Genomic DNA, 24,230 nt, shown 5'->3' on the forward strand with positions numbered 1-24,230 from the left:
TGGAAGAGTTCTTTTTCTTAGGTTGCTTAATCTTGAGCCAGTAAATCTCTATAAATGCCTCAGTTCTCTCACTCCATCCATCGTCTGTTTGCCGTCAGGTCTTGGTGCTGGTCATGTGCCACACTCGTGAGCTGGCCTTCCAGATCAGCAAAGAGTACGAGCGCTTCTCCAAGTACATGTCCAACGTGAAGTGCTCGGTGTTCTTCGGTGGCCTGCCAATCAAGAAGGATGAAGAGGTGCTGAAGAAGAGCTGCCCTCACATCGTGGTGGGTACACCAGGCCGAATCCTCGCCCTCGTCCGCAACAAGACCCTCAGCCTCAAAAACGTCAAGCACTTCGTCCTGGATGAGTGCGATAAGATGCTCGAGCAGCTCGGTGAGTCACCAGAGGAAGTTTTGATCGTGGTTGTATGCATTCTTAAATGCCGGCGATTTTCTAAAAATCCAGTTTTGTTCATCTCAGATATGCGACGGGACGTGCAGGATATCTTCAGGCTGACCCCCCATGAGAAGCAGTGCATGATGTTCAGTGCTACACTCAGCAAAGAGATCCGGCCTGTCTGTCGCAAGTTCATGCAAGACGTGAGTCACCAGACACTTTTCATAAGTAGTTATGGATCGTATGTCAGTTATGATTAGGATTCAGCGTCGTTAGGGTTTTGTCAGTGTTTAATATGCTATTTGAATCGCAGTTGTGAACTGATTTGTTATTGCATTATAAGCCTTTTGCACACAGAGTATGGCAACATGCATATAAACACTCAAAGATAGTGATCTCTTCCCCCCCCCACGTGGTTTGTCTTAATTAACTTTGCCATTGCATTGAAAAGTTTTTTGTTTACACCCACCCACCCCCCGTGTCTGCTAGGACTTTATGTTCTCATTGGAAATGTTTGCACCTCTGTACAATCTTATAATTGATGTGCTATTTTTTTCCAATATTGTGTATGCAGCATTGGTTCAGTTCTTTATCATAGCTTTCACTCATTACACTGTTTGTTGCAGTTTGTCAGGTTTTTATTTGATGGTTATTGGAAATGCTAGTCACTGATTCTTCTCTTGGAAGCTCTGTATATCCATGCAGTGCTAGGCTGGTATGGGTACATCCACTCAAATAGTTTTCTTACTGATGTGTGGATCCAAGACAGCCCTGGCCCTGTTCATTACTTAAATATTTAGAATATATTATCGTGCAATCATGAAAGACAGATTGGGCTGAGTTATTCACAATAACCGGACTGTCGTACTTAAAACATGAACTCCTGCAGGAACTGTAAGAAATATCTTACAACGGTGGAAGAGTATTGAGGAGTGAGATGTCTGTGTGTATGTGTACAGCTCTTTCGGGGTTGTTTGCTTGTTTAATGACATGCAGCTCTGTGTGTGTCTGTAGCCTATGGAGGTGTTTGTGGATGATGAGACAAAGCTGACTCTGCACGGCCTGCAGCAGTATTACTGCAAGCTGAAAGACAGCGAAAAAAATCGCAAACTCTTTGACCTGCTCGATGTCCTCGAGTTCAACCAGGTTTGTTTTCCTTTGATCTTGGTTAATGTGATCATATTTCATTTATATAGTATGTATTCTTCATATATATATGTGTATATGTATATATATGTATGTGTGTGTGTGATATATATATATATATATATATATATATATATATATATATATATATATATATATATATATATATATATATATATATATATATATATAAAAATTAAAAAAAGCATATGTTGGAAGCTGTTCATATTCTACAGTAAAGAAAAAGTCAATTAGAAAATAATTGAAAAATATGTAAAATATAGTTCTGAACACTACAGAACTTTCTGGTTGACATGCATGCAAACACTTCAGTTCAGGAAAGGCTTCTAGTGTTTTGTACGTTATAGGCATTCAGTCTTCATCAAAACCAAACCTGAAACCAGCAAAGCGTTATCTGGCAGCTGTATGAAAATTCAGTTTGAAATGCTGAGTGTTTGTGTGCAGGTTGTGATCTTTGTGAAGTCAGTAGCACGCTGCGTCGCTCTCTCTCAGCTGCTGGTGGAGCAGAACTTCCCCGCCATCGCCATTCACAGAGGCATGGTTCAGGAGGAGAGGTGAGACTTCTTGTTCTTAGTAGCCTTTATGGAATTGTAGCTTGTCTTTCTTTGTACACGGTATCCAGTGTTTTGTTTTAAAGTTGAGCTAAGCATATTTGCTGCTTTTACTGCACAGATTGTCACGGTATCAGCAATTCAAGGATTTCCAGAGGAGGATCCTGGTGGCGACTAACCTGTTCGGCAGGGGGATGGATATTGAACGTGTCAACATCGTCTTCAACTACGACATGCCCGAAGACTCGGACACTTACCTACACAGGGTGAGCATCTGCAAATCTTTATCAATGCTGCAGTAAGATTAGTGCAACTGCCAGTTCAGCAGGGCATTTCAATTGTTGGAAACCTTTCACCACGGACATTAATCAAGCGTCTGTGTGAATCATTACATCCTGGTTTTCCAGATTCTGTTAAACCCTTTGGGAAAACGAAAGGGAGAATGAATGATTGTCTGTTCAAGTAGATGTACTACATAATGCACTAAGTTTGCTCCTTCTCTTCCTCCAGGTGGCTCGTGCCGGTCGATTTGGGACCAAAGGTTTGGCGGTCACCTTTGTGTCTGACGAAACAGATGCCAAGATCCTCAACGATGTCCAGGACCGTTTTGAAGTGAATGTGGCCGAACTGCCAGAGGAAATAGACATCTCTTCATACAGTAAGAACCCAATAATGTCCTCTTCATATATATAATATAATATAATATAATATAATATAATATAAAACTTTGGAATGCTTCAACAGTAAATACTGATAGCTAATAGATAAATAGCATGATCTGGTGATTATATAGGGGCATTATTTCCAGAGGCCTGGTTTTAGTTCCAGGAACCACTTTAGATTCTGCTCCAGTAGACATTTGTCTGTAGCCCATGAACTTTTGGAGGTGGAGCTAACTTAACTGAACTCAATTATGCTGTCAAATGTAAATTTCATGGAACGACGAGGCCACTTGCCTAGTTTTTTATTTATTTATTTGTTTTTAAAAATTAGCGTTTAGCTATAAAAAATACTTGGCATAACTTTCAAAACAAAATGTGTCCATGACAATTTGTTTTTACAAAAGTGGTGAAAAATTCAGCGCGAGTGTTTTGGACATGCTTCGAATCCATGCAGTATGCCGTTAAGTGGAAATGTGTATTCTAGCCAGCGTTGGGATGAGTATGCTGTTTGCTTTATGGTAACTTTGTCTGCTCCCGTTCTCTATCTTTTGCAGTTGAGCAGTCCAGATGAATTGTGTCCTGTAATCCAATAACGATCGTGGTGCATTTGGCATCTTTGGATGGTGGAAGAGAAGATGCCTCCGTATTTTATTTTGATATCTGTTGACAGACCACCTTTTCAACTTCCCATCGATTCTGTTCTAATGTGTGTCTTAAAATGTGTTTATTTTATTGCAGTCTTGGGTGGGTACTTTTATAATTTCACATGTTAATTGTTGTTCATTGGTTTGAGAATTAAATCCCCCTTTTTTTTCTTTTTTTTTAATACAGTGGCTTTTTGTCTTTTGTCCATGTTGCATCTTGGGTTACATTTGAGCTCTTTCTGTGCTGTTAATCCCTGCTTTAGTTTGTAGCAGAGTTCTCCCAACAGAGGGAACTGCAGATGTCAATTATAAATAAGCAGTGCATATGGAGCGATTGCCCTTATTAGAGTCAGTAACTAGGGATGTGAACAAAATGGAAGGCAAAAATCACTCTTTATTCTCTTGTGCTGCAACCTTGGAGCCACTTCTAGTACTGGTTTATTTACTGCAGTTACAATCAGAGTTCATGAGTAATAGTGCAATAAAAGAAACATTTAAACTTTTAGCTGCCGAAGATTGAAAACTGTTAACATGAACAATACCTAATACATAGTTTATAGTAAATGAATACCTGTAGTTTTGTCCTATAATTATTTGCGTCAGTCCTGCCGATGTTAAACTTGATGCATCAGTGGTTAAGACATTGGACTTTTCACCAGAAGGTCGTGAGATCAAATCCCAGCACTGTCAAGCATTCACTGCTGGGCCCCTAACTACTCAAATTTAAGTCGCTCTGGATGAGAGCGTCTGCCAAATGCCGTAAATGTACATCAGTGCAAAATTGACAAAATATGGTAATGAAGCATGCCAGTAGCAATGGATCCTTAAGTGATAACTTTGGGGTAACAGTAACTATCTTTCATGGCAGGCAGCATCTAACTACCCTGTCACTGATTATTTTCTTATAACAGCATGCCCTGATGCGTATTATTCCTTAATTAATGACCTTTTTGTCACTTTGTCCAACAAAGTGTCTAAAATCTAACTTTCTAATTCTCACTAATCTACAAACAATTATCACCTTGGCTCATTTGAATTTTTTTATAAGCTCAGGTTTTTTTTTTTTTTGTCAGGATTTACATGAAGCAGTCAGTGTTACAGAATACTTATATAAGTGTAACTACAAAATATATATGCAACAAACCAATGCATCCATTCATACTTGCTGACCAGCAGAACTCTCAACCAAACCTGCAAGGCAAAAAAAAAAAAAAACCCAAAACAGGACTGTAATCTATTTATATGCCTTCACTTGAGTCAGCAGTGGGCTGTGTGGGATAAACTACATTTAAATATTCTCATTTCAGTGCAAATGTGTTGTGCACTGTCGTCATGATACGTTCAAATTATGCCATAGAAAGTCTTCACAGAAAATTAGTCAATGAACTTGTGTGTGTCTCCATAAAGCCACTTCTGAGGTGGCATAGCTGCTTCATTCAGGTGCCCACAGTCTTGTCCACACTTGCAGGAGTAGATGAACATGACTGCTTTGTCAAAACTCCCTCCTCCAGGGCACTGAAAAAGGACTGAGGCGGTACGGGTACGTCGTGGCACGCAGCACCGCCCGTCAGTGCACACGCCACAGTAGTTTGGTTTGTAAGCTTGGACGCTACGGCAGCCTGCATAGGACAGGTGAACAGGTTTTCGTGACTTTTGCATGCGTGTGCACTTCTTCCCTTTCTGTAGAGGAACAGGAAATGGATATAAAAGAGGAAAATGTAGGAGAGGAAAGATGACAGAAAGAAGGAATCATGTTAAAATGCTAAATGTAAACTGAGAGAAATTCACAGAATCCAGTTTATCCTATTTGGTTGTTCAGAAGTGAAGGTTTGGTCTAAAACAACTTACTACACACAGGTTGATCTATACACCAATCAGCCATAACATTAAAACCATCTTCCTATTATTGTGTAAGTCCTCCTTGTGCCACCAAAACAGCTCTGACCTGTCGAGGCATGGACTCCACAAGACCTATGAAGGTTTGCTGTGGTATCTGGGATAACAGCAGATCCTTTCAGTCCCGTAAGACGTGAGGTGGGACCCCCATGGATCGGACTTGTTTGTTCAGTACATCCCATGTATGCTTGATCGGATTGAGATTTGAGGAATTTGGAGGTCAAGTCAACACCTTGAACTCCTTTATCATTTTCCTCAAACCGTTCCTGAACAATTTGCAGTGTGGCAGGGCGCATTATCCTGCTGAAAGAAGCCACTACTATTAGGGAATACCATTGCCATGAAGGGGTGTACTTGGTCTGCAACAATGTTTTGGTAGGTGGTACGTATCAAATTAACATCACAAACAGAATGCCAGGACCCAAAGTTTCCATCAGAACATTACCCAGAGCATCACACTTCCTCCGCCAGCTTGTCGTCTTACCATAGTGCATCCTGGTGCCATCTCTTCTCCAGGTAAGCGAACCACACGCACCCAGCCATCCTTTTGGTAGGTACTAACCACTGCATAAGGGGAACACAGTTTTGGAGATGCTCTGACCCAGTCGTATAGCCAGCACAATTTGGCCGTTGGTCAAAGTCGCTCAGATCCTAACGCCCATTTTTCCTGCTTCTAACACATCAACTTCGAGAACCTCGAGAGACTGCTCACTTGCTACCTAATATATCCCATTCCTTAACAGCTGTCATTGTAACAAGATATTCAAATTTATTCACTGAACCTGTCTGTGGTTTTAATGTTATGGCTGATCTGTGTACATTTCACGTGATCATAAGATTTTCTCACATGATTATATATGAGTATTATATGATCATGTAAAAAACGTGATGGCGCATTCCACCATGTTGTGCCCTGAAATTGCACGTGTGAACTAAACACGTGATTAAACAGTATGTCATGGCGTGTGAAAAATAATTAATCGTGATAAAAATCACATCTGAAAAATGAAAGTAAATGAATTGTATGAAAAAAATCGTGAAAAATAAAAACACATGACCTCTGTGTGAAAAGTGTGGAAAAATAAATATACATGCAGTACACATGAAAGGATCCCTATATCTAAAAAATGTCAAAATAAATAAATAAATAAATAAGAGTGTCTAAAAAGCATGTGTAAATTTCACGTGATTATTTACACATATATTTCATGTGATATTTCTGTAAGGGATTAGCCTCAGGCTGTTAGGCTATAATAAAATACCTTAGGCACAGCAGCCAGTGGGCTGCAGGGTCGTACGTTACACAGGCGGGTCTCTCTCTCCAGCTTGCATTGACCATTGTTGTTGGTTACTCGAGAGGACACGCCCATTCCACAACTACTCGAACATGGAGACCAGTCGGTCGTCTGGACCACACATCGCGTCTGAACAATGGCAAATGGGTCTGAGACAGAGTAGAGGGGGGAAAAATAGTCTTGCTTAAATATCATATGCAGCATCTGGTTCAAAAGATGAAGAACAAAACATCAGCTGCTCCTGACCAGATGGGTGGGACAGGATGACATTAATATAGACATTAATAACATGCCTAAAACAAAATTAAATCAAGAGGCTATCACACTTGACTTACGCTATACGTTACTACTCTAGTGAATTTTTAGAGTGACTCTATAATTTACAGAAGTTGATCGTCGACAACATACATTAATACAACATACAGTCTATCAGCTTGTTTTGAGTGGTTTTAGACGTACATTTGTTCAACTTTGTTCATTGTGACAGAATGCGTGGAGCACACAGAAGAGCTAATATCATTAACCAGGGTTGCCAGGTTTCAGCAAAATTTCCAGTCCAACTACATTTCAAAAACCACACAAAAAACCTGAAACTGCCCCAAAAATATTCAGCCACTGATAAAGCGAGAGACATTACTTTTTCTGAGCCTTTCCATAGAAGACAAGGCATTTCTGATATGCGGACCTTATTAACTACATAAACTGCCTTTCTCTCTCACAATATTTGCTATTTGCAGTATATTTTACAGTAAAAATGGTTCTGCACATTATAGACACACTGGGTCTCATTTGTCACTCTTTTAGTAAATTTCTGCCGCATTTACAAAAGTTTCTAAAATGCTGATTTTATTCACACTTGCATGTGTATGCATGAATAATGAATGATGATGTGTGCAGGATGAATGCCAGTCACCCTTAAATTACCAAGCAAGTGCATGACACAGGTCATTTGCATGTAGAAACGCCCACAAATCTCCATAAAACAGACATCTGCGAGTACAAATGATCAGAAGTGGAAGTTTTTTGACTGGAAATGAACTAAACATTTGCAGGATTTTCCTTAAAACCAAATTTCTTGTGTAAGCATTCGTACTAATGATTGATGCATACATCAGCTTATATCCAGCTTGACAAATGAGATCCAATGGCTGCATTTATATTTTTGTCTTTGTTTGAAGAAACATATTAGATTTAATTTCATGGTGGCTTAGTGGTTAGCATGATTATCTCACACCTCCATGGTTGGTGGTTCAATTCCCACCTTTGCTCTGTGTGTGTGTAGTTTGCATGTTCTCCCCATATGGTGCAGCGTGATTCCTGCCCCAATGGGACTCTATTCGTGCTCTATTAGTGCTATTAGACCATGATTGACCTTGACATTAATAAGATTTGCCATCAATAGATGATAGACAAGCTACAAAAAAGCTTACAGTGCTGTGAAAAAAATATTTATATTTATTTATAAAAGGATTTCTTATGTTTTTGTGTATATCTCATACTAAATAGTTTTAGATCTTCAAATGAAATACAACAAAACAAAGGCAACCTGAGTAAACACACAATACAATTTTTTTAAATTTATTTTATTGAAGCAAAAAAGTTATCTAACACCTATCATCCATGGGAAAAAGTAATTGTCCACTTAAACCTAAATCTGGTTGTGCCACCAAATGTTTCTGATAACTGGAGATCAGTCTTTCACTTACTTCTAGGACTAGTATTTAATCCTATGCTTTAAATCATTGTCTTGCTGCATAATCTAGTTGGGCTTGAGTTGGGCTTGAGAATTTACGGACTAAAGACCGCACATTCTCCTTTAGGATTTTCTGGTAGAGAGCAGAATTCATGTTTCCCTCAATTATTGCAAGTTGCCCAGGCCCTGAAGCAGCAAAGCATCCCCACACCATCACACTTCCACCACCATGCTTGACTGTAAGTAAGATGTTCTTTTTGTGGAATTCTGTGTTTGGGTTACACCAGATGTAACGGGACGCCTGTCATCCAAACAGTTCCACTTTCAATTTGTCAATCCACAAGTCCAACATTCTCCCAAAACAGCTGAGGATCATGAAGTTGTGTTTTGGCAAAATTCAGATGAGCCTTAATGTTCTTCTTCCATGGATGCCATTTTTGCCCAGTGTCTTTCTGATAGTGGAGTCATGAACAGTGACCTTTATTAATGCAAGAGAGGCCTGTAGGTCCTTTGATGTTGTCCTTGGCTCTTTTGTGACTTGCTGGATGAGTCATTGCTGTGTTCTTGGAGGAATTCTGGAATGTCGGCCACTTCTGGGAAGGTTCAGTACTGTGCCGAGTTTTTCCATTTGGAGATAATGACTCTCACTGTGGATCTTTGTCCCAGAGCCTTTGAAATAGCTTTATAACCCTTCAATCAATTTATTCCTCATCATTTCTGGAATGTCTTTCAATATTGGCATAGTATGTTACTGTGTACGACCTTTTAACCAACTTGCTGTTGAAAAAGTTCTATTTAAGTGTTGATTTGACTGAACAGGGTTTGCAGTAATCAGGTCTGTTTGCGTCTAGTCCAGCTGAACCCCATTATGAATGCAGTTTCATAGATTTGGGTACTTAGTAACTATGGGGGTAAATACATTTTCACACCAATGTATTTAACTACACCAAATATACTACTGCACACCAGTATTAAACTTAGAAGAAAAAAAAAGAATAATCTTCCCAGGGAGCACAATAATGTTGAAACGATGTGGAAATATACATTTGTTAGTGTTAATAAGCCATCTATATTTTGGACAGAGTACTAAGGTGGTCAAAAAAAAGAACAATAATAATATCTTTAAGCCTAGCTAAGTAGCCCAGTAATGGATGTCCATGGATGGCTGTGGTCAGTTGGTGGTCAATGGATTTTTAAAAAAAAAAACCTTCCCTAATGGTTCATTGGATGTGTAATGATTGTAGTGTTCTAAAGGAGGTCCCTCTTAAAAACCTTTCGTAAAAGAGAAACCATCTGTTTCTACATTAAATCTTTAGAATTTGCAAACTGAACAAAACATTTGATTACTTTTGTAAGCTATTTTGGATATAATTGGTGTAAGAGTGTAAGGTGTAATTGATCAGTTTCGGTCATCCTACTAGACAATATAATACTATTCAATAGTACATTTACAGAAGGAAAAGCAGTCTTGGGAGTTTGGAACATTTGGTCAAGCATGAAAGCTGTTTTTAGCCTGGGTGTGGTCCACAAAACCAATCTCTGGTCCACCTGAAAACAGTGGTCTGAGGTTTGCTTCGAGTGAATTCGGGGTGGTCTAGCGCATGTGTGAAAGTGATCTGGTTGCAGGGCTGGGCGTCAAATAACATGAACATTTCAACTTGTCACTTTACTTCCTAGTTCAAGTTTTATAAAGTTTTATAATGGGAGGAAAAGGAATGTTGTGGTCTTTCTGTAGAAAAGGAATAACTTCTCGGTGAGTGAAGAAAGCATTGAAATTAATACAGCCCATAATAAACTGAACTACATATTGGAGATTATCATCTTCAACTTAAAGGCTTCACTTAAGCTGCTGACCAGTATAGAGCACAAGTAAAGAAATATTAATTAAATTAATATTCTCCTGTTTTGCAAAAAATGCATAACAGAAGTGAAGTATATTCATTCAATCATTCATTCATTCATTTATCTTTATCCTGGTCAGTGTCACAGAGGATGCGGAGCTTATCCTGGAAACACTGAGCGTGAGGTAGGAATACATCCTGGATAGGACTCCAGTCCACTGCAGGGCACCATGCACACACATTCACACACTCATTCACACCTAGGGGCAATTTAGCATAGCCAATTCACCTACTGGCATGGTGGGATGAAACTGGTGAACCAGGACGAAACCCACACAGACATGGGGACAGCATGCAAAACTCCACACAGACAGAACTTAGACTCAGGATTGAACCAGAGACCCTAGAGATGTGAAGTGGTTGCTGCCCACTGTTCCCACTTAAGTGACCTATAGAATTGTGTAATCAGTCCTGCTTTGAAAAACTATTTCTGTGTAAAAATTCCTGAAATTATTTAATGTACTCCTCTAAATGAGCCCAGAATCAATCCTCAGTAGAGACTCTAGTATTTGGACCAAATATGAAAAGACCCCTATTTCTGTTTTGATCCAATTCCATGAACACATTCCAATTTCACATATAATGTGCAGTACATAATCCAGTCAGACCAATTACTTACTTGGTAAGTGTTTATATCCCTGTTCATCTTCCCATCCATTCCTCCTCTCCCACAACTCATTCCCCAGCACATTCTCGCTCTTGTCTAGGGGACCATTAGCCTGCTGCTTTGTTTTCCATGGGGGCATCAGTGGTGCTATTGCCCCTTTATGGCAGTCCACACTAAAGCAGCACTGGCCAGGCACCCGCACCAGTCGAGGGTAGGGGCAGGAGGGTGATGACAGGGGCAGGTTCGTGGTACAGAGAGGACCACAACCCACTGCTCCATCTATACAGGTACACTGGTGTTTACAGCCCATACGGAAACTCTCGCCGTTCTGGTACATTCGACCGTTGTACTCACAGCTGCGGCCCTCCAGTTTGGCTAAACAGAAAAATTAAGAAGGATGAAGACTTAGTTATGGGGAGGAAGCAGAAAATAGCATGGAATCATGATCATTGTTGGACATCGTATATATATATATATATATATATATATATATATATATATATATATATATATATATATATATACACACACACACACACACACACACATATATATATATATATATATATATATATATATATATAGAGAGAGAGAGAGAGAGAGAGAGAGAGAGAGAGAGTATATATCACAGCACTGTTGCATGTTCTATTCTGATTGATCAGAAGGTGTTGCAATCTTTATATTAACATTTATATTAATTGTTCTAATAAGTTATTATTTCTATTGTAACAGCATAAACAAGGACTTGTATGTTCGGACACTACAATTAAACAGATTAAACGTGTATAATTATTGGTATGGTGGAATTTTTTTGGAGGAGTCATTTATTTAACATTTTTGGAAGAAGTCTCCTGTGTCAGCACTTTGAGATAGGAGAGCTTTGCAGTTTCTCAGTAACATGACAAGCTGTACATTTTTGTCCTGTAAACTTCAAGAGAGAGATAAAGAGGGGCTGGTGAGGGAGCAACAGTATATAGCTAATACAAAAGTAATAACGGGAACCAATTAATTTTTCAGACAACACAGCATTAAACGTAACTAACAAATAAGTATCACATGACGTTGTTTAATCCATAAAAATGCTATTGTTGTTATTGGAAAATAATCACCTTCGGGTTGGTAACAGTAACTTCCTGTCAGGCTGCATCATGCCAACCTGTCACTGATTATTTTCGTATAACAGTATGCCCCCTAACTTGCATCACCAGGCAACTTTCTGTTAGCGCTGTGGAGTGAAAACTGAGCATTTAAACGGGAACTCCCTGTACAGAGACTTCCTCTGCTTATGCAAAGACAACACTCCACTTAAGATATCAACATGTCTTCCAGATGCCCAACTCCTTCAAGCATGTGAGGATAAAAAGCTATTTAAGACTTGACACCATCAAGCCACCAAAGCAAGGCCTCAAGGCACAAAAAATATGTTCTTATGATGATAAACATTTGGGGTTTTTTACTCTAAAAACCAACTTTTCTCACACATACATGGACGCACATGTGTTTCTGATGATGTTGGTATAGCTATTTCTGCCATCTATACAGCAAGCAATTCCATGTTCTGAAATTTTAATGGTTTTTCCCAAGGTTCAGATGACAGCAGGTGGCTCTGTCCTTCCCCCAACAACAAGCAAACATGGCAGCAGTCTTAGTCACAGTCACTACACCACAACTGGCATGACAAAAAACAAGCCAAAGGCAGGGGTTGGGGTTAGTAAAAGGTCAAATGTCATGGAAAAGCTGTTTGAGGGTGAGAAGAGGTGGAGAGAGAGATATAATATCTGCTCTGTGATCAAAAGGTGCCTATTCATAGCATACACTGGCATCACCAACTTGTCTAGAATGCAGTTCCATTTCCGTCCATCTCTGGTGGGACTCGATAAAAAAAGATCATCATCAGCTTCCAAATATCTTCCGTGCCCATCTAGGCTCTGTTGCTGTGCTTCTTTTCTTTTTTTCTTTTTTTAAAGAAATTCTATAACTAATTCTTCAACTATCAGGAAATGAGGAATACCAGATTACCATGACAGTGATAACAGATACGCAGTTTCATTGCCATGTGTATGTGTGATGGACCATGGGTATGCAGATAAATATAATACCAGTTGTAATTTGTCCCAGTCTAACCTGTACAAAAGACGCCTGACCAAAGCACATAAAAATATCTGAACTCTAAAAAAAGCTTCAGAGCATCACACTTCACAGTTACTACGGACATATACACACACATACAAATGTTCACACTTTTACTTCAACTCACCTCGACATATACCTGTTCCCAACATCACATCGTTCCCGTAGTTACATTCCAAACCCTTATGGTGGTCACAGGGCTTGTGAGTATTGCAGTCCTGGTTGAGTTGGGCAGCACACACTTTACAGCACCCACAACCATCAAACATCAGACTCACTCCAGCAGGGCACATCTGGGGCATGGTGGGACATTTACACACAGCTGGGCAGCTGGCATCAACCTGCGAGTTCATTATGTGAATGAATATCAAGGCTTTAGGAAAGATATAGATTCTTGTGACTTAATGTGCAGTTCTCACAAGCACAAGTCCACATTTTGCATAGTCCACAGTTTTCAACGAACCTCATGTAACCAAGAGCTGAGGTGGTTTGGAAACTGAGAACAAAAAACAAGCAGACTAGCAAAAACTTCTAGAGGACTGGACTGGAAACTTCACATAGCCCAACTACTTTTAACTATCATCAACCAAGAAATATAGTAATCAGATGCACTTAGTTGTGTATGATTGCACTGGATGAAAGACAGGCTTGTGATTCCTCTGTCCTTGTACATACAAAATGAATACAAAGTGAAAGACACGCATAACAGAACAAGCCTTAATCAGCACTGTGACTTTTGTTAAACATAAACGACTTAGAAACACAAGATATAAGATAATAAATAAAACAAGTCCTATTAATTTAGTCCTGGTAATGAATACAACTTTTATATACATGCTAATTATGAAAACTTACCATGCAAGCTGATGCAAATGTTAAAAGAGCCACATAGGTCAGTTTCTTCATTATTGCAAACTCAGTCACACAATGACAACAATAATCCAAATATGAACCGGTGCGCCAAGAGGCTCTGTTAAGTGTATAAATAGACAAAGAATGCAAGGCACATATTTTTTAATTTTAAACGCAGACGTCAAAAGAAATAATAAACTAAAATAAAACACATCAAAACAAATAAAACGCAAATGTCCCGGTATTCCTTTTGAATTTTTCTGGGTAAATCTCGGATCATCCGCGCGCTATAGCGCAGTCTATATTTATGGCAAACGCGCGTGGCCCTCTCAAGCTCCACCCACCTCCATATATCCGGCCAATTATGTTCGGGCTTCGTGCCAGTGCATTCCAAAGGGGTGGGGTGTGACTCTGTGAAGCGGTAAGGGGCGTGGCCAGGCATGAATACAGTCATTCATAAAATCATAATTAGTCTCTGGTTTGAGCAGGCCACGCAGAGCCGTGTTTATTTTTCTGGTCTGTATTAAAATATTACCACGGCTTTTAAGTGCCTTTTCTGGTGCATTCCTACACAGCAGTCACGTCACGGAACCCAACAAAAATATACTCAGCTGCCCTTGTTTTTCTTTTTCTTTTATTCCCTGAGACTTTAGGATATGTAAACACAGTAAAAGTGCATGAGAGAGAGAGAGAGAGAGAGAGAGAGAGAGAGAGAGAGAGAGAGAGAGAGAGAGAGAGAGGTCAGAGCAGGTGTTCCATGACTGAGTTCTGCTTGTTATTTTAAAGGGAGTATGAACTACACCCTGACACTGCAGACACACTACAGAGAGCTGAGGACCACAATATTTGTGAGACAGAATACATTCCAAGCACATACAGTAGCTGAAGACCTTGAGGGTTTTGTCAAACAGTGGCTAAGAGACGGCGAATGTTACTGAGAGGAGAGGAAATTAAACTCCTGAAAGGATATGAAAGAGGTTAGAGGAGTTATATATATATATATATATATATATATATATATATATATATATATATATATATATATATATATTTTTTTTTTTTTTTTTTTTTTAAAGACTGTCCTTCTATTCATCTGTTGTTGCCATGGTGATGCTTCATCATTTTTGCTTCTAGACAGTCCCCTCCGAAACGGCAAGGCCAATTCTTTTATTCTTGCTATACCCTGAAGACGTTTGAGCTTGAGATGAAAAGATGATCATGAGACAACAGATCAGAATTTCAGCTTTCATCTCCTGATATTTCCACAACTTAGTACATGGCAGAGGCATGGCAAAACTGGAGGCAGACCACCTAATTTTTAGCTTAGCAAAAGCATTGGGACAGACAGTCTTAAAGTAAATTAAAGCAAATAACCTAACACTTACAGTGGTACTTGAAAGTTTGTGAACCTTTTAGAATTTTCTATATTTCCGCATAAATGTGACGCAAAACATCATCAGATTTTCACAGAAGTCCTAAAAGTAGATAAAGAGAACTCAAGTAAACAAATGAGAGAAAAATATTATACTTGGTCATTTGCTTATTGAGGGAAATGATCCAATATTACATGTTTGTGAGTGGCAAAAGTATCTGAACCTCTAAGATTAGCAGTTCATTTGAAGCTAAAATTAGAGTCATGTGTTTTCAATCAATCTATCTTATCAGCTGATTTAAAAAAAACAACAACTATTTGTCTGAAATATCCTGCTTCTCTGTAAACGTTGTGTGGTTTCCTTAACTTTTACTATATCTATGATAATCACTTACTCTAAGTACACTGCAGTCACAGAAGGGTGACAAATTAAAGCAAAACCCTCACATAAAGTGTCTTGGTAAGGTATTGTACCACCACTCAAACAAATTCAATGTGCCATTTTAGTCTCTTGAACTGTACTGGAGGGATGAACACCATTCTTCCAAAAGATTTTCCCTCAATTGCTGTTCTCCTTAGAGATAAGTGTAAGGGGTCAGTGCAGATCAATACAAAGTTCTTTTGGCTGATCAGCTTTATCGTATAACATTTCTATGCCCATAGTTGTGGTATCTTCCAGGATGATGATTTCCCTATCCGCAGGGCATGAGGGATCACTGAATGGCTTGATGAATATGAAAATGATATAAATCATATACTATGGCCTTCACAGTCACTAGAAATCAACTAGGGTTGAACTCCTATGGGGGATTTTGGTCAAATCTATAGTTCCACTGCTCCTTTTCTCTCCTCTACAGTAAATAATCGGCCTGTCACTCTACACCCTTTCATATTCACACTATAATTAATGTTCTTTCATTTCTTTCCATCACTAATGAGTAACAACCATTCCCACCCCTCAGTTTTGAAGACACGGCCACACTCAAATTCCCATCAGAATGTGCAGTTTACAGTATGTTCACGCGCACAACATGAGTCGACCACAAGATGGCAGCAGAGAACCACATGGATAGAGATTCCCTGCCAAAACTCGTCTGCCAAACCTGATCCTTAAACTGGTTTTTATTAAACAATTTTGTTTTTGTACTAGTTCCGGGTTGGGGTGAGTGTTGCTGGAGATTCATTCCAAACGCAACAGTGCTTTATATATTTCCTTGCTTATTCAGTCATCATTTTCACAACAACATAGATCTGAACAACACATTATTAGAATTTGGACATGTGCATGTTGGCATGTGTGCAAGCTTCTGTGATCTACACCTTTCATCACAAATGTTTGTGTTTGGCAAATCAGCAAAGTTTAGTATGGAAATGTCTACCCCAGAAGTTTCTGGTCTGCAGCAGAAGTTATGGAGCTTGGAGTTTGCTGGCAGTAAAATTGACACCAATTTGTCCCGTGAAAATATGTTCAAAAGTTTCTGTTTCCCAAAATTGTTCCTATGGTGGTGTCAACACAGAATTATTATACAGTGGAGCTTTTATTTATTTATTTATTAAAGAAAAGTGCCTAGCTATCAAGGTTTGAAACCAACAATGAATAGTAATAATGTTATTATTAACAAACTAATTGTAAAACTAAGAACTAATAAAACAAGATGTATGATTTTTGTGAGAAAGAAGACTGATGCTAAATGGCACAAAGAAAATGCACATTACGTAAGAAAAAATATAATTTGCAGACAGCAAGTACATAGAACATTAAGATGAACAATAAAAGGAACATTGTTGTGTGACATTTTGAAATAGTACAGATTTTACTACGCATTGTAGCCAGCTCTTTCTTCCTCCCTCTCTCCAGATTGTATTCAGTAGGGCATGGTGGAGTCATGTGATCAGGACAAAGAGCCAAACCTTTTCAGATAGAAAAACTGCAGGAACTTTCCCCTGAGCTAAGACTTGGCACTCAGTGATCATTTCACAGCACTGTGAGTTATATTATATGAAATTAAAGGTATGGATTTTAATACTTGTTGCACTTTAATACTAGGTATGCACTTCAATACTTTTTTGTTTGTTACCTCATCAGTTTTATTTTCTGCACCGACCTGTTCCAGTTCTGATTCTCAGCCATTTTGTTGCTACCAAAGACAATTTGGTTATCTCACAAAATGACGACCACAACACCAATGTTGCCAAATGCAGTTTAAAACAGGTTTGCCAGCCTGGGTGTTTCTGAAAAATCACATGTCACAGCTGGCTAGTTTCCCAGACTAGTTCTTATTGTCACCATGCAACAACAAGACAGAAGCAATAGTAGTAAACCTTTGCTGATTAAGCCGCTTTAGATTAGTTGGCCTTATTGCTGTTTTCATCTTTAATCAGCAGTATTGTTTCTAAAAATGAACATGAAATACCACACACAACCAGCGTTATTCCAGGGACAGAAAATTTAATATTTGTGGAGTCAGTTTAAATAACTGGCAGACAGGTGACCCAAATTAGCAAGAGGCAAAACTCCATAACACCATAATGTGTTTTTACAAGGACAACAGAAATATTAATACTGTCATTAGTAATAAATACGTAATTACTTAGCTATTTATTTATGTATTCAATATGTGTACATAAAAAAACAGCAATATTTTATTTTCCTCCACTATTTGCAACTTTTTACACACAACAGCAGATTTTCTTTTTACAGTGCTAGCTTGGCAGAATAATTAAATTATAATACAATAATACAGAAATACAATATTGAAAATGGTCAAGTAACAAAGTCTAACATTGAACTAACAAAGAAAACGTGAAAAGATGCAGATTGTCAATGATATCTATTGCAAAGTTTTATTATGGTTGTATTCTAGAGTGATGAGGTGTGAGGTGTCAATTTTTTAAGGTTCAAAGACTTGCGTGTCTTTTTCTTTCACATTAACTGGTATTATGATTATTTTCAGTAAAGAGTTTTTCTTTCATTTTGTAGTAATATCCCTCTTTTTCCATAAGTTCCTGGTGACCTCCTTGCTCCTCAATCACCCCCTGATCAATCACAACAATCTGGTCCGCCTTTTCAATGGTCTTCAGTCTGTGTGCAATCACCAGTAAGGTCTGTTTGGGGCAGTTGGCCAGAGCTTGTTGGACCTGAGTAAACATTTTAAAGGTTGTTGTTAAAGCTTGTTTTAAATCTTGTTATCCTGGATGCAGTCTGTATTTATGTGTGTATGCAGTATGTGTGCATGTATACCGTTTGTTCACTTTTAGGGTCCAGAAAGCTTGTGATCTCATCCAGTAATATAACCTGTGGCTGTCTGATTAGAGCTCTGGCAATCGCAATGCGCTGCTTCTGACTGCTCCCAAGAAGACTTCCTCGTTCCCCTACATCTGAAAAACGTTTATTCAAAATATTATTTTAACCACATTTCAATCTCCATTTACACCTATGCATTATTTTGCAAGATGACAAATAGCAACTGTGTTCATGTGATCATGACTACAATTAAACATGACATTTCAAAAACCTTGCAATTCTAAGCTTATGACAATTCAGTGACAATTTTAAGACACCCTGCCATAAAAATGTGACCCCCAGTAAAGACATAGACAATACAACTTTCTATTTATATTCAACCTATATTACATAACACATTAAAAATTATTTTAAGCAATATTTTGGTGCTGTCTGGTGCACTGTTAACGCGAAGTTTATTCAAAGTCTGTTCAAGTGTATCATACCTGTGTCATAACCTTTCGGGAACTGGCAGATGAATTCATGTGCATTGGCTTTGCGTGCTGCTTCCTCAATTCTCTTGATTGAACAGTCTGACAATCCGTAAGCAATATTGTCCCGTATGGTACCTGAGAAGAGAACAGGCTCCTGGCCCACCGCAACAATCTGCAAAAGATAATAATTACCAATGCAATCTCTGTGATCTACACAAACTGTGGATCTTATTATAAATGTTTGGCATTACCTTGCTGTGCAGGTATTTGTGCTGGTAGTTCTGCAGGGGCTGTCCATCTAGTAGGACATGTCCATGCTGAGGCTGGTAAAACCTCTGCAGCAGACTGACACAAGTGCTTTTCCCACCACCGGAACTCCCCACCAGGGCAGTCATTTTACCGGGCTTCAGCTCCAAACTGAAGTCCTGAATCAAACACATTTATTTATTTAAGGTAGTCCATTTAATGTACATTTTCCCAGAAATTGCAACACATTAAATCCCATTGTGTCTGCAGATTTTGAATGCTGGAGCGTTTGTGCTGCTCCAACTACATACTGTAAGGACATTAATTTATGCAAATGAGCATGCAGAAAAATTGCCTTGTGCCCAACGAGAATAGCAACATGCTAGCTTTAAGCAGCATATTCTTGCATAATTAGAGACACTCTAGCTACCACTCATCCTACACAGATTTGTTAAATACTATTTCTGAAAATGAACAAAACATTTATCCGGTGTTTGTCAATGTGATTGATTAATATGTACTTTTATTTGTTTTAAGTGCTGTGAACTTATATCTGTATATAGCTGTCGAGTTGTTATAAACACCTTCAGCACACTGCAGTCAGGGCGTGTTGGATATGAGAATGTGATGTTCTGGAAGCTGACGTGTCCTTTCAATTCCTCTGGCTCCAGGGTCCCATCTGTGCTCACTTCAGGCTTGCGGTCCAGGTACTCAAACACCTTCCCAGCAGCACCCACAGAGTTCAACATGTCTCCAAATATGTAAATCAAAGTCTGAAAGGGATCAAGCAGATTAAATTTGTAGAGCTCTTTATCTATAAAGTTTTAGGTCAGCAGTTCTAAACCTTTCTGTTTCAAATGTAGCCGTACCCTAATGTTTTGTGCAAGATTAGTCTGGTAGAGGATGAATGAGACCAGATTTCCTGTGGTCATCTGTCCATATGTCACAAACAGGCGACCATAGTATAACATAGCCACCTTCACTCCCAACTCTGTGAGCTGCAAATAACACACACAAGCGCTTACATAAATAATTACACTTTGGACTCTACAAACTGTCCCTGAAATGTGGAAATTTAGCTTTGAAGAAAACAGGAAAGAAGGAAGAAGTTTTTTAAAAAAAACTGGCTATGCCTCATTTCATACTCACCCTTCTTACCAGCAGGTACACTGCTCTGACTGTGTCCCGCTGAGTCTTTATATTATGTGTGTCCATCAGCCGCTCATCATAGCGACACTTCTCACTCTGCTTTGCGTTAAAGCTCTTTACTGTCCTGATGCCTGACACAGCCTCTCCCGCAGCATCATTTGCCCTTGCTATGGAGTCCTGCACCTTCTTTGAGAGACTCTATTGGAGGTCAAAATTTAAATAGAACTGAGGAATATTATAATGCTTAAACAATTTTAAACATTTGAATTGCTGCAAAATGCTGTATTGTTTCAGGGTAAAACAATGGAGCAGGTGTTTATTCATTCATCTTCAGTAAGTGCTTTATCCTGGTCAGGGTCACAATGCATCCGAAGCCTATTAAGAACAGTGGACTCGAGGTGGAAATATCCAAGGGCACACACATTCACACCTAGGGGCAATTTAGAGTCACCAATTGACTTACTTGCATGTTTTTAGGAAGAAACCAGAGAACCAGAGAACACAGAGAACAAGCTAAACTCAACATAGACAGTAACCAGAGCTCAGGAACAAATCGCGGACCCTGGAGCTGTGAGATGGAAACGCCTTTGCTTTGGACATGTTCTTGTGTTGGCCCTCTAGAACACTACATACAAGTGTTATGGGATGTTTTCAGGAATCAGTGCTTCACTGGCTTGAGATTTCAAAGCCACAATGGCAGTTTAAAAAAAAAAAAAAAAAAGTCTAGACTATTATTTAGTTTATTTAGTGTATATTCATTCGAGGACGTGTGCCATTGGTGTACATTAAACACTTACTCCATTTAAAGACAAAGAATATTCTAAATAGTCTGATTCTTAGCATGGTACAGATTAATCTTCTAGGAAATGGGTCCACACATGGAAAAAGGTTATATCTTACATAATTTGATCAGTACCTGGTAATGTGTGTCATAGATGTTCTGTAGAAGGCCAGTCAAAGGCGTCTCCAGCAGCATCAGTACAGTGAGCTTCCACGAGAGGCTAACCATTAGGTACAGCATCCCCAGGGTCTTAATCAGGGTTCGCAGAAGGACGTTCACATTTAGGGCTACAGCTCGCGCCATGAGATTGGTGTCTGTCGACAGTCTGCATGTGATGTCACCTGCAGAAAAATACCACAAGGTCAGCCAAGTTAGATACTCCAATAGAGTAGCAGAAGCAGAGGAATTCGCACAAATTAATGAGCAGGCAATATTTATAAATATATTAGCTTTAGGGAGCCTTTAGTTATTAAAAACTGGTGGTGATGGGAATGCATAAACGTCTACCTGTCTTTGTAGTCTCAAAGAAGCTGATTTCCTGCTTAAGCAAGCAGCTGAACAGTCGATGCTTCACTCTACAAATAAAGCTGCCAATAGCACACATGAAGAGGCCTCCTCGGCAGCCTGCGCTGAAAGAACTGAAGATGGATTGAAAACGGTTTATTAACAAAATAATGTTCATCCTATTAACAGTTATACAGAATATGGCAATATGACTTTTTACATGAATACTGTGTAAGTGATAGTGTTGGTCACATAAGTATATCAAATGCCGTGTCATTTACTGACCTTCCAAAAGAGAAAAACGTCATTAATATTATTGCTGAAAGAAATTCATCCCAGCTGTAATTGGTCTGCAGGATATCGATCAACTTTCCTGTGTACAGTGGAATAAACATCTCACCTGTAAACACAAGAACATCTCACCTGAGCATGGGCACTTCATTCAAACATCACTGAAAATGATTCACAATATTACTTACAAAGGACAGCTAGGGCTAGAAAGACAGATGCTGAGATTAAGAACAGGTAGTCAGGTCTGTAGAAGCGGATCACTCTCATGAAGAGCACTCGAGCTTTCTGCTTCTTCTCTTTGCTGCTGCTTTCCCCATTAGACTCTGGCAAGAGTGTCTCCCAAAACAGGCATCCCAAAGCAGCAGCCACACTGCCGACCAGCCACATTGCAAACTTCTCCAGTGGCCAGATACCCAACAGAGTTAAGCGACCTGTTTCATACACAGGAGTGATAAAACAGTGGGCCATGACCCATCTCTTCATCAGCTGCCCTCTCACATCACTCCAGTAGAAGACTGAGCAGAGCAATGAGCATCTCAGCACAGCCTCAGTCCACTGCCTCACCAAGTCAGCTCCACCATCCAAACTCCTCACTTCACCTCTCAAGTGTGTGCCTACCAAGTCCAGCACATAGACCATGACCAAATCCGAGAACACAGCAAGAGCAGCCACCAAAAGTTTGGACATATTGTAGCCTGTGTATGAACCGCTGAAGTGTCGCTATTAATTCAATGGCGCCTCAGATTCAAAGCGCTCGTGTTTATAACTAAATCGATTTTATCCGGCTTGTATTTCCGCAGATAGATCAGGTCTAAATAAAGGTATTCCCCAGTCTTTCCCTACAGTTTACTTTCAATTTCATATTCTTTACAGGGGTTTTCCAACTGTCAGAAATGACCGCAGAATAAATAATAATACGCACAGACTTAACGTTATGTAAAATATAAGCTAGATCATGCTACTATTTTAATAGCGTACCCATGTAAATAAATGCACCTAGGCTATATATATATATATATATATATATATATATAGTTTTAACATACGTGTTTGTAAAAGATGTGCGCAGTGTTAAAATAATTCCAGGTTTTCACCGTGGGGAGGCGATAAAACCTTGGCTTCCTGTTTGCAGCCATAGAGGAAGCCTGTTCCAAACCTGTTCATTTCAGGTCTACCTAGCAACTGATGAGTCACCTTAAAGGAACAAAACAGATTTATATCTCACGCACACTTTTAAACACTAAGCATCCAGTTATTTTCCCCAAGCCAAACAGACTCTTAAACAGTCAGTGACAGCATAGTTTGCACAGAAGTATTTTTGTATACAATGCTTTGTGCATTGCAGAAATTAGTATGTACCTTGTCCAAATACATTTATGTATATTTTGAGTATCTCTTGTGTATTTTTTACACTGAAAGTTTATTATTTATTTTATATACATAGGGGAAATTAGCACTGTCTGGGACACCCTGTAGATGCTACGTGTAGTGTATAGAGTGGACCTACTTCTTTAAGTGGAATCACTCCCCTTAGCATTGACTTCTGATTTTTAATTAGCCATGCGCATTGATATGTTGTTCGCTCTTGCTCTGGTTAATACACAAGTTAATTTTTACCTCCGAGTGTCTCCTTTATTTTTCTTAAGTTGCAGTCTAACACAAAGACACAACACTACGTGTTAATACTGTACATGTCCAGTATTTGTTAGTGGAAATTCTAGAAGAATTTCAATGTGCAGTTTTCCATGTGTCAACTGTGACAAATAAGACTTTGACTTTCCATTATTTTAACTGAAAAAACTGCACATGCCTGCTTTGATAATTATTTCTTTTATTCTAATGTTTGCACTCTCAAAAACAAACAAACAAAAAAAACAGTATGAAACTGTACATTTCATTGTCGTGGTACATACTTTTGTACCTTAATATATTTTACCTAGAAAAGTGCATGTGGTGTACCTTTTTAAAGATATACTATATCAACATACCCTTGAAGATACAGACAAAGAAGCAATACATTTGTTCATTCATCTTCAGTAAGTGCTTCGTCCTTTTCAGGGTTGTGGTGGATACAGGGCCACTGGGTAGGAGGCAGGGTAACACCCTGAAGGTGACACCAGTGCATCGTAGGGCACCATGCACAAACACACACACACATTCACACACTCTTTAACTCCTAGGGGCAATATATCATAGTCAGTCCACCTGTTGGCATGTATGCTGGAGGAAACCAGAGAACCTGGAGGAAACCCAAGTGGACACAGGACGAAAAATGTGAAACTCCATACAGTAACCCATAGAGAAACTCCATACAGTAACATCAGCTCAAGTTAGAACCAGGGACCCTCAAGCCACAAGGCAGCAATGTTAACTTCTGTGCCTCCCATTTTATTC

At 39.0% G+C, this 24,230-nt stretch overlaps 3 protein-coding genes across 3 annotated transcripts in view; 1 reads left to right on the forward strand and 2 right to left on the reverse strand.

The window, feature by feature from the left end:
• Positions 1–3,584, forward strand: part of ddx39aa (DEAD (Asp-Glu-Ala-Asp) box polypeptide 39Aa) — a 5,246-nt gene extending 1,662 nt beyond the window's left edge. Inside the window, exons 4-10 of the mRNA XM_017457166.3 lie at positions 99–375; positions 463–581; positions 1,393–1,524; positions 1,990–2,099; positions 2,218–2,362; positions 2,607–2,754; positions 3,313–3,584. Coding sequence (XP_017312655.1) covers positions 99–375; positions 463–581; positions 1,393–1,524; positions 1,990–2,099; positions 2,218–2,362; positions 2,607–2,754; positions 3,313–3,329 — 948 coding nt within the window. The 3' untranslated portion in view covers positions 3,330–3,584. The remainder of the gene's footprint in view (positions 1–98; positions 376–462; positions 582–1,392; positions 1,525–1,989; positions 2,100–2,217; positions 2,363–2,606; positions 2,755–3,312) is intronic.
• Positions 3,585–3,776: 192 nt separating this feature from the next.
• On the reverse strand, positions 3,777–14,080 carry LOC108258496 (CCN family member 1). Its single transcript, XM_017457171.2, has 5 exons — positions 13,780–14,080; positions 13,052–13,265; positions 10,807–11,169; positions 6,561–6,742; positions 3,777–5,082 (listed from the first exon to the last, which is right to left on the reverse strand). The coding sequence occupies exons 1-5, from the start codon at positions 13,828–13,830 to the stop codon at positions 4,777–4,779; spliced, it is 1,116 nt and encodes a 371-aa protein (XP_017312660.1). The 5' UTR covers positions 13,831–14,080; the 3' UTR covers positions 3,777–4,776.
• A 3,639-nt stretch (positions 14,081–17,719) lies between these two features.
• LOC108258487 (antigen peptide transporter 2) lies at positions 17,720–22,944 on the reverse strand. The gene is made up of 11 exons (XM_017457160.3): positions 22,025–22,944; positions 21,831–21,945; positions 21,549–21,679; positions 21,177–21,382; positions 20,261–20,458; positions 19,981–20,109; positions 19,696–19,884; positions 19,117–19,290; positions 18,878–19,037; positions 18,390–18,526; positions 17,720–18,286 (listed from the first exon to the last, which is right to left on the reverse strand). The coding sequence occupies exons 1-11, from the start codon at positions 22,521–22,523 to the stop codon at positions 18,077–18,079; spliced, it is 2,148 nt and encodes a 715-aa protein (XP_017312649.1). The 5' UTR covers positions 22,524–22,944; the 3' UTR covers positions 17,720–18,076.
• Between the last annotated feature and the right edge of the window lie 1,286 nt (positions 22,945–24,230).

This window comes from Ictalurus punctatus, chromosome 26 (assembly GCF_001660625.3).
Source record: "Ictalurus punctatus breed USDA103 chromosome 26, Coco_2.0, whole genome shotgun sequence".
In the NCBI taxonomy this organism is placed as follows: domain Eukaryota; kingdom Metazoa; phylum Chordata; class Actinopteri; order Siluriformes; family Ictaluridae; genus Ictalurus; species Ictalurus punctatus.

What these genes read in the sequence shown, in the direction of transcription:
- LOC108258487 (XM_017457160.3), bottom strand. Translation starts at nt 22,523, where the DNA reads ATGTCCAAACTTTTGGTGGCTGCTCTTGCTGTGTTCTCGGATTTGGTC. An exon ending in CTTTGAGACTACAAAGACAG is followed by an intron (nt 21,383 to 21,548) that starts GTAGACGTTTAT and finishes ATTTTTCTGCAG; the next exon opens with GTGACATCACATGCAGACTG. An exon ending in ACAAATACCTGCACAGCAAG is followed by an intron (nt 19,038 to 19,116) that starts GTAATGCCAAAC and finishes TATCTTTTGCAG; the next exon opens with ATTGTTGCGGTGGGCCAGGA.
- LOC108258496 (XM_017457171.2), bottom strand. Translation starts at nt 13,830, where the DNA reads ATGAAGAAACTGACCTATGTGGCTCTTTTAACATTTGCATCAGCTTGC. An exon ending in GGGAACAGGTATATGTCGAG is followed by an intron (nt 11,170 to 13,051) that starts GTGAGTTGAAGT and finishes TTTTCTGTTTAG; the next exon opens with CCAAACTGGAGGGCCGCAGC. An exon ending in CACTGGCTGCTGTGCCTAAG is followed by an intron (nt 5,083 to 6,560) that starts GTATTTTATTAT and finishes GTTCCTCTACAG; the next exon opens with AAAGGGAAGAAGTGCACACG.